At 34.1% G+C, this 14,723-nt stretch overlaps 2 protein-coding genes across 2 annotated transcripts; both read left to right on the top strand.

The window, feature by feature from the left end:
* Positions 1–261: 261 nt before the first annotated feature.
* Positions 262–1,997, top strand: LOC146933636 (uncharacterized). The gene is made up of 3 exons (XM_085705431.1): positions 262–688; positions 782–1,386; positions 1,485–1,997. Exons 1-2 carry the CDS (start codon positions 320–322, stop codon positions 1,382–1,384), a joined length of 972 nt encoding a protein of 323 aa, XP_085561557.1. The 5' UTR covers positions 262–319; the 3' UTR covers positions 1,385–1,386; positions 1,485–1,997.
* An 817-nt stretch (positions 1,998–2,814) lies between these two features.
* Positions 2,815–13,257, top strand: LOC146933635 (Enhancer of polycomb-like transcription factor protein). Its single transcript, XM_085705430.1, has 14 exons — positions 2,815–2,903; positions 2,989–3,041; positions 6,717–7,127; positions 7,545–7,680; positions 7,787–7,889; positions 8,416–8,539; positions 8,881–8,946; positions 9,260–9,298; positions 9,837–9,917; positions 10,046–10,093; positions 11,691–11,741; positions 11,830–11,898; positions 12,307–12,555; positions 12,671–13,257. Exons 3-14 carry the CDS (start codon positions 6,978–6,980, stop codon positions 12,917–12,919), a joined length of 1,365 nt encoding a protein of 454 aa, XP_085561556.1. The 5' UTR covers positions 2,815–2,903; positions 2,989–3,041; positions 6,717–6,977; the 3' UTR covers positions 12,920–13,257.
* The last annotated feature ends 1,466 nt before the right edge of the window (positions 13,258–14,723 follow it).

Here is a 14,723-nt window from a genome sequence, read left to right as displayed (position 1 = left end):
ATAGATGAGGTGCAGAATGATCTTGCAAATGAAAATGATTCTCAAGAGGGTCGTCAAGATCAAAGAGAAGACAATGTTGATGCAGTTAGTGGAGAGCCAATTAGAGATGACGTTGCGGGTTCTATGTGGATAGAGTACTAAATAGTTTCAAATGAGTTGTTATTCTTATGAATGATGTTTTTATGTTTTGAATGAATTTTATTTGTGGATTGTATTTTTGAGTTTGTACTTTTTGGATTAAATATGAGTTTGTAATTTGTGGATTGCATTTGAGTTTAAATGGAGTACTTCTGTTTGAGTTTATTATATATGTCATTTGATGTGTTTAGTATTAGATATGGATGCAAATTCAAAGATGCCAAGGAAATCAAAAGGCCTAGAAACATGCAATTGGACTACTGCTATGGATGGGGTTTTGATTGATGCATATTTGCATCAACTAACAATGGGAAATAAAAATGGAAATAGTATGACATCAAGCGCTATGGACAACATTCTGGAAGAGTTGAAGAATCACTTCCCGGACAAACCAATTTCTAAAGAAAAGATAAAAGATCACATGAAAAACATCAAAGCAAAGTGGACTCCTTGTTATGACCTTTTTCAGAATGGTTTGAGTGGATTCGGATGGGATTCTACGACAAATATGTGGACTGCTGAAGATGACGTTTGGGACAGGCTAATTGAGGTAGTATTTGCTTTTAATGGGATAACTTTTATTTCAGTTTACTCATTACAAACTTTATATGTGATACTTTTGTTTTATTTATTTTTCACGTAGAAAAAACCTGAAGCTGCTGAATGGAGACGCAAACCTATACCGTTTTATTATAAATTAGCCAAACTTTTTGGAAAAGATCGAGCAACAGGAGATCATGAAGATACAGGCTTTGAAATGAGAGCAAGAAAGGCTGCAAATAGCAGGAGTCATGGTGCTACCATAGAGGAAATAGATCATTTGGTTGAAACCAATGAAGTTATTTTGGAGAGGTTTGATGTTGATGACGAAATATATCATTCCAGCATTTCTCCGAAAAGGCCTTCTATTTCTACTTCACAAGATGTGTCATCATCTAGGACTAAGAAACGAGCAAAAAAGGTTGTTGAAGATGATACAAGCATGAGAGAAATTTCTAAGACTTTAAAGACAATGGTTGAGGTGTTTAAAATGAGCTCAGAGGAGTTGGTCAAACAGAGTAAGAGTGCTAATGGTGGAGATATTTGGGCTGAATTAGTCGAAATTGGTGTTGACCCAGCTTCCTTGCCTAAAGTATACATGTACCTTGTTAAGAATGTTGATGCATTGAAAGCTTTTAATGGAATTCCAATTGATAACCGCAAGGAAATGTTACATCTCATTGTGCCCGACTATCCTTTTTATTAATGGTAATATATTTATTTATCACTTTTATGCAATTTTATGTGTTTTATCAACTGAAATTGAGTAGGCTGTTTTGATGTTGGGAGCCTGTGTAATTTTGCAGGTTGTTTCTGTGCTTTGTTTGGAGCGGCTTCTGCTGTAGCAGGTTGGAAGTCTGCGTTTTTGATGTTGGGAGCCTGTGTAATTTTGTAGGCTGTTTCTGTGCTTTGTTTGGAGCGGCTTCTGCTGTAGCAGGTTGGAAGTCTGCGTTTTTGGGGGGTTGGTTTTTGTATTTTCGGTTTGCTGTTTTGGATTGCAGCTATTTTATTGGCTGTTTTTGGTTTTTGCTTTGCTGTTATTGTCACCGTTAGGAGGTTTTTTATCGACTTTGTTGGTTGTGAGGAGCCCGTTAATTTGGCCCTCTTGTACTCTTTTTCCTCCATGCAGGTTTTGTGCATCTTGTGCAAGCCTTGCTTAATATATAATCAATGTACTCATGAATGATGGTATTGTAATGCTTCCATTTCTTTCCACATTGGTAGCAGAAGTTACATTTACACTTGAAGAAAATGGAGCTAGTATAGTGTTTTGTTTTTTATCATATGATATGATGCAATAATAAAGGTGACTTTTTTTTTATTGGTTCTGCTATAGGCTTCTGTTGTATTTGTTTTAGCTGTTATGGAAGGTTTTTTTTTATTGCGCATCAGTTGGTTTATTTTACTGATTCAGTCCTGTATGTTGGGTGGGTTCCTTTGTATTGGTGTATTAATTTTTGGCTTGCACATGTTTTCTGTCTTGCAACAGTTTGGCTGTTTGCACATATTAATGTGCTAGCCTATATAACTTTTCTATATTATTATTGTCTGGTTTAGTCTGCCAAAGTAATTTTTGTTTATTTTACAAAAATGTGCAAGTTTATTCTCTAAAAATATACCGCATCTATCTCAACTTCATGGGTCCAAAAAAAAGATTATATAGGGCCAACGAGTGTTGTATATTTCATAGTCTTATATCATGTCTTGTGTTTGTTTCTGTTGAATGCTCCGTATTGTTTGTAGTCCTATGTGTTCACGGTTGATATCACTAGCAATCACTAGCAATCTTTAGGAAAATACACTAGTTGCAACTTATACAGGATCAAAATTTAAGCTCCTAATGTTTATTCTTGTGCTACTTATGAACAATATCAAAATAATTACATATTGATTGAATTGAGTTATAAATTCAACATAGTGAAGTTTTCTAAGCAAAGGGTAAAAATGGAACAAAAAAGTTATAACTAATTCCATTCCGTCCACTTTCCAAACAATGGAGTGGGAAATTAGTTCCATTCCGTCGTATAATATCCAAACAATGGAATGGAATCTTTGTTCCACTCCGTTCCATTCCATTCCGCTCCATTCCGCTCCATTCCATTCCGCTCCGTTAGTTTTAGGTTATCCAAACAGAGCCTAATTTCTTGCTTGGTTTCCTTCATTAAATCAAATTGCCGCCATTAACATTTCCTTCATCAAATTGCTTTCAGATCCCAAATTCCACTGTATACAAACGCCTCAATTCTATTTACTTTTAAAATGTGTTCAATTTCATATATCGATTACTGATTCTCTTTTCTTCTGTTTTAGGGTTTTGATTTTATGATTCCGCAATATCACTTTTGATACTCATTTCAATCCAGGTATATCCTTCCCTTCATAGATAATTACTGTTCAGTATTATTATCCATCATAACATATCTTGTGGGGGAGGATTTTTAAATTTTTAGGGTTAGGTCAAAAAACTGAATTTTTCACACTCTTAAACTACTAAAATTTTGAGTTCTTGTATCTTTTTTTTCTTCTGGTAGATATGGTAGATAGATGAAATGACAATAGGCACATAAGTGGAGAAGCCGGGGTTTGAACACAGGTCACTATGTTCGTCCCAGCAATTTTGGCAAATTTTCTTTTACCAGTTGAGTTAGGACTTGTGGACTAGTTCTTCCATGCTTTAATATTGAAATAAACAGACATAACTATTCCACGTGTGAGTAGTCTATTGGATTGAGCTATCGATTTTATGAGGAGGCCTTTTCCAACAGTAGAAAATTTATTTTCTTTCCAACCTTAGGGTTAGTTTGGTAGCGCGGTTTTGGATGGGAGAACTTGTTTTTCTTTTCTAAACTAAGCAAGTTATAAAATGTTTCCAAAAATGATTTTTTTTCTTTACGGTCTAAAAATGAATGAAGCCGAGCGTGATTGAATATCATGGTATTCTTTTATTTTATTTTTTAAAATCTCAAGTATATAATAAATTATATACCTAGCCCTCCAAAATCTCCCCTCCCAAATAGACCCTTAAGTTTTTCTCAGACCTTGGACAGAGTTAAATACATGGATCTTCTCATATGAGTGGGCAGGCCAAATAGACCCCTAAGTTTTTCTAGTACATTTCAGCTGAAGGACATTTCTGATGTCTTGTTTCATAAGTAGAAGCTGTTTGGTATAGGGTTGGGATACTAGGAAGTTCCTTAGCTTCCTTCTTAGTGTCCTTGCCGAATATACTATTGTTAACAAAAAATTAGTGGGATATCTTAGAAGCCTACCTTGCAATCTTAATTCCACGTACGCCTTCCTTGCTCGAGCTTTAACAATGAGACCTGAAAAAACATAAGCACAAAGAATAATATGGTTGGGGGGATTGGGGATACCATGTCTGAAACTTCTTTCAGGAAAAAAGTCGGGGTAAGATCTTCCATTTAATAAAACAAAAAGAAACAATATATAGTTTTATATTTTTGATAGAAGAGACTGCCGAGGTCGAAACAAATTTGTTTGTTTTTTTAATTTTAAATAAATGTGCCACCTTTTTTTCTTATCTCTACAGATTTGTATAGAAAACATTGAAAATATTAATTTTTTGTTTTGCTGTTTATACTGTACAAATCTTCAAATACAAATTAAAAAGTAAAAATAACGTCGTGAGAATTTTTAAAACTAAGATAAAAAAAGTCTGCTGGACTTAAAGCACAGTCAAAGTCCAGTTAGCACCATAGTGGGTCAGAGGATACAGCTGCTCAAAGCCAAATTGGAAGAAAAGTGCTCTTCTCACTTCCATTTTTCTCCCACATACGGCGAAAATACCAAAATACATCGACGGCAGCCGTCAACAAATAATGTAATAATGTTTTATAGCGAGCGGCAGTTAACTACTATCGGAGTTATTTTGGTATTTTTGTGGTGGATGTAGAACAAAAATGAGATTGAAAAGAGTTTCTTTCAATTGGAAAAAGAGAAGGCCCAATCCTCTGAAGACTATAATTTGAGAACTCGATCGCCAGCAGGGCAGCTGAGATTGTAAACACAGGCAACACCTTTTTTCTTTTGCTTTTTATTAGTTCTCTTGAAAGTGGTATTTTTTTAAACATGGCGGATACTAAATGTTAACACTTCTCTCGGCTGAATGTGATGTTTAATTCGCCACGTTGTTAGAGCCCGTTTGGTGGACATAATATGATAGAGATAAGATATGATAAGAAGTGGGATAAGGATATACACTTATCATATCACGTGTTTGGTGCACATATGATATGAAAGATGATAACATTATTTTATCATATCATATGTTTGGTGTTCACTTGTTATTGACATGATAAGATACAAAATCACGTTTTTTTTTCAATAAACTAATTTAAAAAGGAACATTACTAAAAAAAATTAAATAAAAAGGAACAGAACTGGTGGGTTTTTTTTTTGGTAGAAGAACAAATCTTGTGACTATTTCAATTAACGTGAACTGTTTTTTCCAATCCTAATATAGATTAGGATACATGGAAAGCAACAAAAATAGAGGAAGCACAAAATGTTTCTATAGAACAACAAAGCAAAGGAACTGAACAGTATTTGTATCGATTGAAGCTATAGTTAAGGACAAACAAAAACTGTGAATATTTTTTTTGGTAGATAGACGAAATGGCAAATCTATTTTAAACTCACACACACACAAGCGGAGGTGCCAGGGTTCGAACCCTGGTCGTGACTTCCGGTCTAACAATTTCGACATTTTGCTAATTGAGCTAGGACTTGTCGACAAAGAGACAATATTTAAACACTTTAAAAAATGAATCCAATTAGCAGGGAAACCCTTAGAAATGAGCACTTGTTTTAAGATGTTCCACTCAATCCAATGATAGAATCTAACTTACTTCCAACATAACCAGTATTGCTTTTCCTTTTTCCCCTCATGTATTAGCGCCCACAATACAAGGTAAAATCAGCTTTATTCTATTCATGGGCGGATCTACAGATTACAGCCCAATTTTTTTTTCTTTGTTTTTTTAATTCTGCATCTGAAGTCTGAGGGAATTAGAAACACACACAAATCGGTTTCACCTTCTTCTCTCCTATCAGAAACACAAATCGCTGCTCTCCTCTTCTCACAAACAAATCACCACCTCTTCTGATAAACAAATTGCAAGCTTCTTCTCTCCTCCTCACAACAAACAAACCCAGTCAATGTCTCTCTTTTCCACTCTCAGCATCATCTTCTCTCTTCCACTTCTTCTTCAAACCTAGTATCTCTCTTAGTTCTCACTCTAAGCCAAGGTAAATCAAATAGTCAATTGATTCTCTACTTTCTCATCCATTCTACAATTACTTGTTTTAGGGTTTTAGAATTCAGAATTGGTTTTTTTAGGGTTTCAGAATAGGGGATTGACTATTGAGAATTGTTAATTGTAAAATTGGAGTAGATTTATTGATCATAGCTACATGTATAATGATAGAAATTGATTCAATTGAAATATTAATGCAATATGGTTAAATATTGATTTCTTCTCAATTTAATCCTAAGCAAACAAAGGGTTGGATTAAACAGCCTAAAAATGTAGAGTTTTTCTTGATTACCATATATTAACATCAATACTTGCAGCTTGACACGTGCAATCTTAAATGTAGTTCAGTTTTGTTGACTGAACAAACTTGTACCAGTAAACAACTGCAGTGTTCTTTGTCGGTGCATATATGACTTTTGGGTGCTAGAAGAAGAGCTTTCTATGTATTCATAATTACAGATTTTTATTGCACATTGCCTAAAATAAATAAATGTATAAAGAAAGCTTATTTGAATTTTGATTATGAAAGCATTGTGATATCTTAATTTCCACTCCTTAGTATATAGGTAGGATATCAAATTGATGTATACAACTGGTGAAATAGAATAAACTGTCTTACTGCGTTAAACAATAATTCATCAACAATGTTATATATTATTTTTATAATTTGTATTATAGTTTCTTTGAAAATTTTGCCACACTAATATGAATTGTCTGGATCCGCTCCCTGATTCTATTAACAATATTTTTTGTAATAATCAGATCAAAGTATTTGCTTACCTGTTGGAAAACTCGAGGATCATTATAGAAATATCATTTCACAGTGTCCCGGTTTTTTTGGTAGAAGAGAGCTGGCATTCCATCTGAACCAAGGGCTGCCAAAGGCTTCATCTGTTTGATGGTGTGGTAAATCACTTCTTCAGTGAAGTCATCTGCTGTCTTTAACAACAGCAGTAGAAGAAATTGCTGGCATCAGAAAACTGATAACCGTGGAATTTAAGGGGAATGAATAGTTGAGTAGAAATGAGTAGGTTGTCTTTCAGGCCTCGACCACTTGACATTCACAAGAAGCTCCCCATACTCAAGTCCTTCAAAGATTTTGAAGATGATGAGCAACCCACTTCTACCCGTAATTCACAATTGCTACGCATTGTTCCTGAAGTTGAACACGAGGTACGAATCCTTCGTAATATTATGTTACTGCATCATATTTTCTAGTTATTATGTTTTTTTTTTTGGTAACCTTTTGGTGCCTGCCATTATGTCGGCTTGTTTAAATATGGATGTTTTTGGATATTTATATGAGTGTTCTTGTAGTCGTCAGCGATGTACTAGATTGTACTTAGCTAGCATCAAGGATTCGAGGTGGCGGCTGGCGCACCATCTGAACCATTTTTCCTTGTACAAAATCATCTTAATCTGTATAATTTGTTATTTAATACGTACTCATGTTAAACTATGCAGAACTAAAGCCTTGTCAAATATTAAGAATTTGTTCACGAATTTTCTCCTCTATCAAATATTAAGTAGGAAAGATACCATTGAAAAGGTACTGTTAAGTTCATCAGTAATTCTATTTATTTTTCTCAGGCCCATGTTCAACATGTTCCCAGCAAGAAATTGGCCTCCGAAATACCCACTCCTATGTTTGTTTATGTGGATACATATGAAAGGGACTATTCTTGCACTTTCGTTCAACCAACTTCCTATTTACGGGCAAGAGGAGGTATTGCCACTAGATAAGATCATTTAATTATATTCGAAATGATTTTGGAAAAGGTTCTCTTTATAAATTCCACTTCGTGTGCTGAGAGTTCTTTTATTTGTTGCAGTTAGGGCTGAGATTGGAGAGTTTGTTGAGTATGACTTAGACAATGAAGATGAGGATTGGCTTTCAGAGTTTAATGAAGAAAGGGAGATTCTGACCCCTGAAATGTAACTTTTTAGACTGAATTCTGGCTTTGTTCAATGGCTTTCAGTTATGTGTGTGTGACAACTTGAAATCATGGGGGTACTATTGATTGTGGTTTGTTTTAATTAGTTAACTATCATTTCTGTTGTAGTGCATTAGCTGTTGTTGGATAGAAATTATTAATAAATGGATTTTGATTATTGAATAAATAGCATTGTTTACAAGGAAAGCAACTTATTACAAGTCTTACTCATATATAATGGTTGTTTTTGTTTAGAGTTTAACAAAATGGTTGTGTCAGTGTTATTATATTATAATGTGACTGATCTTTAGTTTTGTGTTCTTGCCTGATATGCGACTGATCTGAAATCTTGTGATGTCACTCAACAAGGATTTTTAATATAGTTTGAGTCAGCCTTCTATTCCATTGAGTTTTTGTTTGTTTGATACTACTTTTCTTAAATTCAATTTATAAGATATGCATATATAGCTGTTTTCTCTCTTTCTCTCTTCCAGTTGTTATATATGTTTTTTATTTTTTATGGATAGGTTTGAGAGTCTTCTTTTCAAGTTGGAGGTGTTGGATCATAAAGCTCGTGAAAGAGCTGGCCTTTTGACAGCCACTCTTGGTTCTCCGATTCCTGTTCTACTACGATTTGAAACTGCTATCGAGGTCAAACTCTTTTAGGGTCTTCATGTGTTAAGAATCTATCTTGAAACAATTTTGTTCTCTGTTGATAAGTTTAGCTTTTAGATTTTGCCACAAAGAAATATCAATGCTTAATTGTTTTGTACTTGGTTTTGTAAAACAGTGATGCTAATCACTATTGGTTTTCTCCATAAATTTCATTATTTAGGTTATTGTTTATTTATTTATTGTTCTTGTTACTGTAGGAGCATCTTTGAAGTTTCACTGTGCATTTCATATCACTGTCTTGCAGTACATACATTTCCTTGCATATGTGGATATGAATCCTAGTTAGCTTATCGAAAATTGTTTTCTTTAATTTTCAGTCGTTACAAGCTCAGACTGTCAAATACACAATTCTCCAGTCTGTGTATGAGTATTGGAAAGAAAAGGTATTCAATTTGACTATCTCTTTTGAGGGATACGGCTCCTTTGTTTATTGATTTAACTTTCTGAATTTAATTCAATAATTGTATTCATTTGAGATCTGGAAATTGTACCTAGCTTGACTATTTCTTCAATCATCCACCTAGCTTGAATCTTGTGATATTTACGTCAATTTTTTTCTTACTTTTATATGATAGATCTATCTAAGACATGCAAGCCGTGCTATGAATCTAGATCTTCCCTCTTTGTATGCGTTCTATTAGTCAGTATTTACCAAAATTATTGATGTCTTACCACTTATTTGCATGTCTTTGGCAGCGAATACGGTGGCTAAAGCCCATTTTGCGACGTTTGCAGGTTGGCTTTCAAACCTTACATTTAATTTATTCTGTCACTGATATATAATGTATATGTATTTCTGAGTTTACTTCATATATATTTGATAGAAGATTCATCTGTTCTATAACTCAATTGAGCTACACTGCCGTCGAATGTTTTATTTAGAGATTTATAAGTTTCTTCTTTAGCCTTTACTTCTAGTTCTGCATAACTTACTATGACATGATTTCAAATTTTGATACAGGACTATAGTTGAATATGTTATCCCTTTTTTTTACTGGTTTTGCGTAGACATTATCTTAGTCATTAAGTTTTATAGTTATTTTATTGGCATAATTTTTGCATAATTTACCTTCTCATTCATAGCCTAGTTTTCTGCATTCCCAAGTCAACTATTTTTTTTCAGAGTCTTCTATTTGAATTTTTTCTTAAGCAGTTTACTGCCAGCCTCAGTAGTTAGGGTTACTCAATTTTGTATACTTGTTTTCCTTAAGTAGTATGCTTTGCAAGCATATTATGAAGAGATTTGACAAGATGTACTGTATTATGTATGCAGCCAGCTCCAGCTGTTAATGACACCAACCCGTATAATGTCTTTCGTCCAAGGGAGAAAGCCCACAGGCTTCATACAAGAAGGGTAAGTGGAGAAATGCTCTTGTTTTGATTGTACTTTGGTTTTGGGAAAATGTATTTTCCTCCGAGTTCAGTTTATGAAAATTTATGCAGTACTTTTGGCTGAGTAAACCCATTCTTTTTTCTGTTTAGATGCAAAGGAGAGAAAACAATGTGCAGTCATTTGAAAAGCTTCGCCAGGTTAGCTTTTGTTTATTGATCCCGATTCTAAGACTTTTGTTGAACTTGTTAAAACTGGGCTTGAAGCTTCTTCTCTTCTCGTTTGAGGGCCTTGCACTATGGATTGTTATTTATCTGAAAGTGTATGTACAAGTTTTTAAAGGATTGATAAAGATTTATTTCTTTGTTCAATAACACAGGGAATAACAAGTTTCTTGAAATGCATTTTGATCCATACTTTGTATTTTTCTAACCGAGTTTCTTACATAGAGAAACTAGTGTTTCTATATGCTATATTTGTGTTGTATAATGTATATATGTATTTAGTGCAAATAATAGTTCCTTGCCCAAAAATTTAGTAAAAAAGCATTACTACTTACTTTGTTATGATCTTTGGTTTGTGGTACCTTCTGTCGTTCACTGTTAATGGCACCACTTTTTGATTAAACAATAATGTAAAAGCCATTAGCTTGAGAAAAATAGCAGATATGGTGTTATACATACGATTATGTCATCCTAGAACAACCATATTAACAAGTTTCGGAACTGATTTGGCCAAAGAGAATAATGAACAACACACAGGCTGTAAATTCATTAACTTAGTGCATGGCTTGTGTGCTGGATATTGTTTGAAAGACGATAGGGAATGGTAAAGCAAAACACTCATCTTAATGGAGTGTACTATAAATTGTCTTTTGCTGACATGCTTTATCTCTCCATTTGGCTGATAAGACTGCTTGCAACTAAATACATAAAATCAAATCACTCAGCATTGAAAGTAACACAAATACATCTCTTGGTGTTCAGCTCATGGTTTCTGAGTTCAATGCTGCTTATGCAATAGATGTTCCTGCTGTTCTGCATGTAGTTGTCCTTTTACATTAAAAAGATTTGATCTGCATCCATTTTCAGTTTCTTCTGTGTGATCGTAGCCTTTATAATGTGAAGCTACCAATTAAACTATATGCCTTTTGAGGTTGTGTACTTGGAATTGTTCTGAGAGTAGCTATATCGTATGAAGAATTTCAAGCACAAATTCCTACAAATTCACCCAGACAGTGGTTCTATTTTAAACTAAATCAAAGTCAAGATAAATTTAAACCAGAATCAAATCCAACAGTTAAATTAAATTTGTTGCTTTTGTTGGGAAAAACCCAAGTCCCACATCAGATAGATAAGACTCTTGATAAGAGTTTATATAGAGGAGACAATCCTCACCTCACAAGCCGGTTTTGTACGGATGAGTTAGGCCCCAAATTTCAACATGGTATCAGAGCTTGTCGAATTCAAGGGCCACCTACCGATTCACGCACCAAGCCCAAAGAGTGCTGGGCGTGACAGGGGGTGTGTTGGGAAAAACCCAAGTCCCACATCAGATAGATAAGACTCTTGATAAGAGTTTATATAGAGGAGACAATCCTCACCTCACAAGCCGGTTTTGTAAGGATGAGTTAGGCCCCAAATTTCAACAGCATTTTTGTAGTAATTAGCATTTTCTTTATCCGTATCTTCTGTTTAAAGAAATGTTTAAAAAAAAAACATTGAAATTGGAATGTTTCTGATGAAGTATATACTATATATTGCCTGAGAATTTATTTAAAGCTCTCTGCATAAACAGGTTCGGCGCAACCTTGACCAAGCCAAGAGCTTGTTGGAAGCTTTGATCAAGGTGTGGTTTTCAAGCTGTCTAGAGTGTTTTGCAAAATTTTTACCCGTTTGTATGCTTACTTATTGTGTTGATATATGAACATAACCAGAGGGAAGAGAAAAAAAGAGAAGTAATAGAGAGTGAAGTTACACTACAGAGGATGCAAATGAAGTACAAGGTACGAGTATCATTTCATATATTCATTGTGTTTGAACCTGTTTGTGGTACTTAGAGCTGATTGTTATTGTTAATTCCTGAGGAATCTTTACCTGTGCTTCTGCGATTATGATGGTTTTATTTACAAAACCTATTCAAAGATATTCGAGACCTCTTGAACACAGTAAAGACAATTGTAGACTGTTCGTTATTGACTTTTCTCTTACTTTGGGTTCTGTTAAACAGTTATTTAATGAGAAATCTCTTTTTTTTATAGACAAAAAAATCTCTATTCTCCAGTTTTTTAAGATTTAGTAATTAGTATATCCTTCCAATGAACGCATAGTTGTGTTTTTCTAAGTGAGGTGTAAAGTGCATTACAAACTATTTTCTTTGAACATGTGAACTGATGTAGAATTTTATATTTCAGCATGAAACGGAATTTTTGGAAGACAACTTGGCACTGTCTGGATTTACTCCCTTCTCTTCCAAGCTTGTTTCAAGTGAAGAGGAATTTTTCGATTCAGATGATGTCATGACAAGCCGTCTTCCTCGTACACGGTCTACTGCTGTACAGAATTTCCATCCCTATGACTCCAACATGCCCATGGTTCCTACAGTCAACACAAAGCAAGAGTTAAAGAGGAGATTGGTTCCACATGGATGGCCTCAAAAACTGGTAATGAAATATACATTGCTCATTTTGAATAAGGTCCTCATCCCCTTCCATATTCTTGTCTTATAAGATGATTCGTGTAGATGGTTGACAAGTTTTGTGTTATGGGACTATGCAGGATCCACTTGAACCAGTTTTATTGTTCACAAAACCATTACTTCCTGATAAGTTGGCAATGGCTGGTATCCTGCCACCAGATCCTATCACAAAAAGTGGGGTGTCAGCACAACCATGTACATTTCGCGGAAGAATGGGCAGAGGTGGCCGCATAATATTTGACAGATTGAATCCCCTTATGCAAACTCCAATTGATTGTGGTAATTCGTATTATATACCACCAAAACCAAGACCTTCAACATATAACTAATTTGTTCATATAATCTGGTGCTAAATTGGTGCCCCCTCCCCTGTTGGTTAGGATTTTAGTTGATAATCATTAGGAAGGTACAAGGTTGAAAGGGGAACTTGTGAACATCATTTAGGCCTGCTAGTTTTTTCTCTTGTTATATAAGGCCTTCAAGTGTTTTAATTTTAATGGGGTTTTGTATTGATGAATGTTCGAGTATATATTTGCATTTGTTCATGCAATGAGCTTTCACGCTCCATTTGTTTTTTTTTTTTTTTTAATCCCAAAAAAAGTCAAGGTCACTTTCAATTTTGTATTTTTGGCTGGTATAATTCTTCAGGAAATCATTTTCAAGGAAAGTAATCAGTTTTTTATTTTTTATTTTTTTAACATTCTGTTTACATGATTCATGATTTAACGACTTATCATCTTTCACGTTCACTCTAGACATTTTATTTTTGAAGTTCTATTGATAAGTTATGATTATTTTTTATTTAGGCTTAATTAATGATTTGGTCCCTTAAATTATTTGTTGGTTACATTTTGGTCCCATAAGTTATTAACGTTACAATTTGGTCCCTTAAGTTACTTTTTGGTTTCGTTTTGGTCCCTTAACTATTAAAAGTTTCGTTTTGGTCCCTTAACTTATTTTTTGGTTTCGTTTTGGTCCCTTAACTTATTTTTTGCTTTCGTTTTGGTCCCTTAACTCTTCCTCCGTCAACCACTTTGGTCCTTTACGTTAGGATGAATGTATTAGAGTTAAGGGACCAAAACGAAACAAAAAAATAAGTTAAGGGACCAAATCGAAACAAAAAAATAAGTTAAGGGACCAAAACGAAACTTTTAATAGTTAAGGGACCAAAACGAAACCAAAAAGTAAGTTAAGGGACCAAATTGTAACGTTAATAACTTAAGGGACCAAAACGAAACCAAAAAATAAGTTAAGGTACCAAAAGAGTAATTAAGCCTTTTATTTATTAAAAAAACTTGTCAAACTATGCATTCCAACTTTATCTAGTTAACCTAGCATAAAGTCATGGTAAAACCGAGTGGACACCTAATGGTTTACCCCATACTATCTAGAGCTTTTGCACTGTAAGCTTTTGTCGTCTACAAGAGCACTAACCACACCTCCAACTCAACCTTAGTACACCTCTTACTTTGAGTGCAATTCAGCCACATATACTCCACAACACCCCAACAATAGAGAATTCATCGCCCGAATTATACCTCCACAATATGAAGTTGGTCAAAAAAAAAAACTAGGATATATGAAATGAAATCATTTATTAAGTGTTTTATGCACAATATTAATATACTAAAGTTGAATTGTAAACATAAGGATTTAAAAGATATGCATTGTCAGTGTAAAACAATTTTACACTGAGATTCAATGAAAATTCACTAGATTGCCATATCACCTCAATTTTGTATGGGCAGGTAGAAGTTTGTAATGAGATATGGAAGTATTTTTATATTTCATTGAATATTAGTGTAAAAATATTCTACATTTCTGCACGCCCATCAAACTCATAGTTAAAAATAGAAGTCAGCACAACAGTTTATATGGTAAGATTGACGAGAGGTATAAAACAAAGGGTAATACTTACATAATGTGCCTTAGGCACAGTTCATTGTGTTATTCACGCTCTAAAGAATGTAGTTTTACCATTTTTTATTTTGCAACAATTGACTTGTAAGATTTTGGCAGTTCAGATAAATTCACTTTCAAAACCGGATGAAAACTAAGCAATACCTAATTATTTTTCCTAAAACAAAAGAAACGAAGTCTCATTTAGGCCTTGTTTGGTAGAGGTGAAATAGA

This window comes from Medicago sativa, chromosome 4 (assembly GCF_051527215.1).
Source record: "Medicago sativa cultivar Bolivia chromosome 4, Bolivia_mono, whole genome shotgun sequence".
Taxonomy (NCBI): domain Eukaryota; kingdom Viridiplantae; phylum Streptophyta; class Magnoliopsida; order Fabales; family Fabaceae; genus Medicago; species Medicago sativa.
Note: the sequence above shows the minus strand (reverse complement) of the source record. Positions and strands in the feature narration are given on the sequence as shown.

Excerpts from the sequence above, each read along its gene's own strand:
- LOC146933635 (XM_085705430.1), top strand. The coding sequence starts at position 6,978 with ATGAGTAGGTTGTCTTTCAGGCCTCGACCACTTGACATTCACAAGAAG. Across the intron at positions 7,890-8,415 it reads GAGATTCTGACCCCTGAAAT|GTTTGAGAGTCTTCTTTTCA; the intron begins GTAACTTTTTAG and ends TTTTATGGATAG. Across the intron at positions 9,299-9,836 it reads CCATTTTGCGACGTTTGCAG|CCAGCTCCAGCTGTTAATGA; the intron begins GTTGGCTTTCAA and ends TTATGTATGCAG.
- LOC146933636 (XM_085705431.1), top strand. The coding sequence starts at position 320 with ATGTGTTTAGTATTAGATATGGATGCAAATTCAAAGATGCCAAGGAAA. Across the intron at positions 689-781 it reads TTTGGGACAGGCTAATTGAG|AAAAAACCTGAAGCTGCTGA; the intron begins GTAGTATTTGCT and ends TTTTTCACGTAG.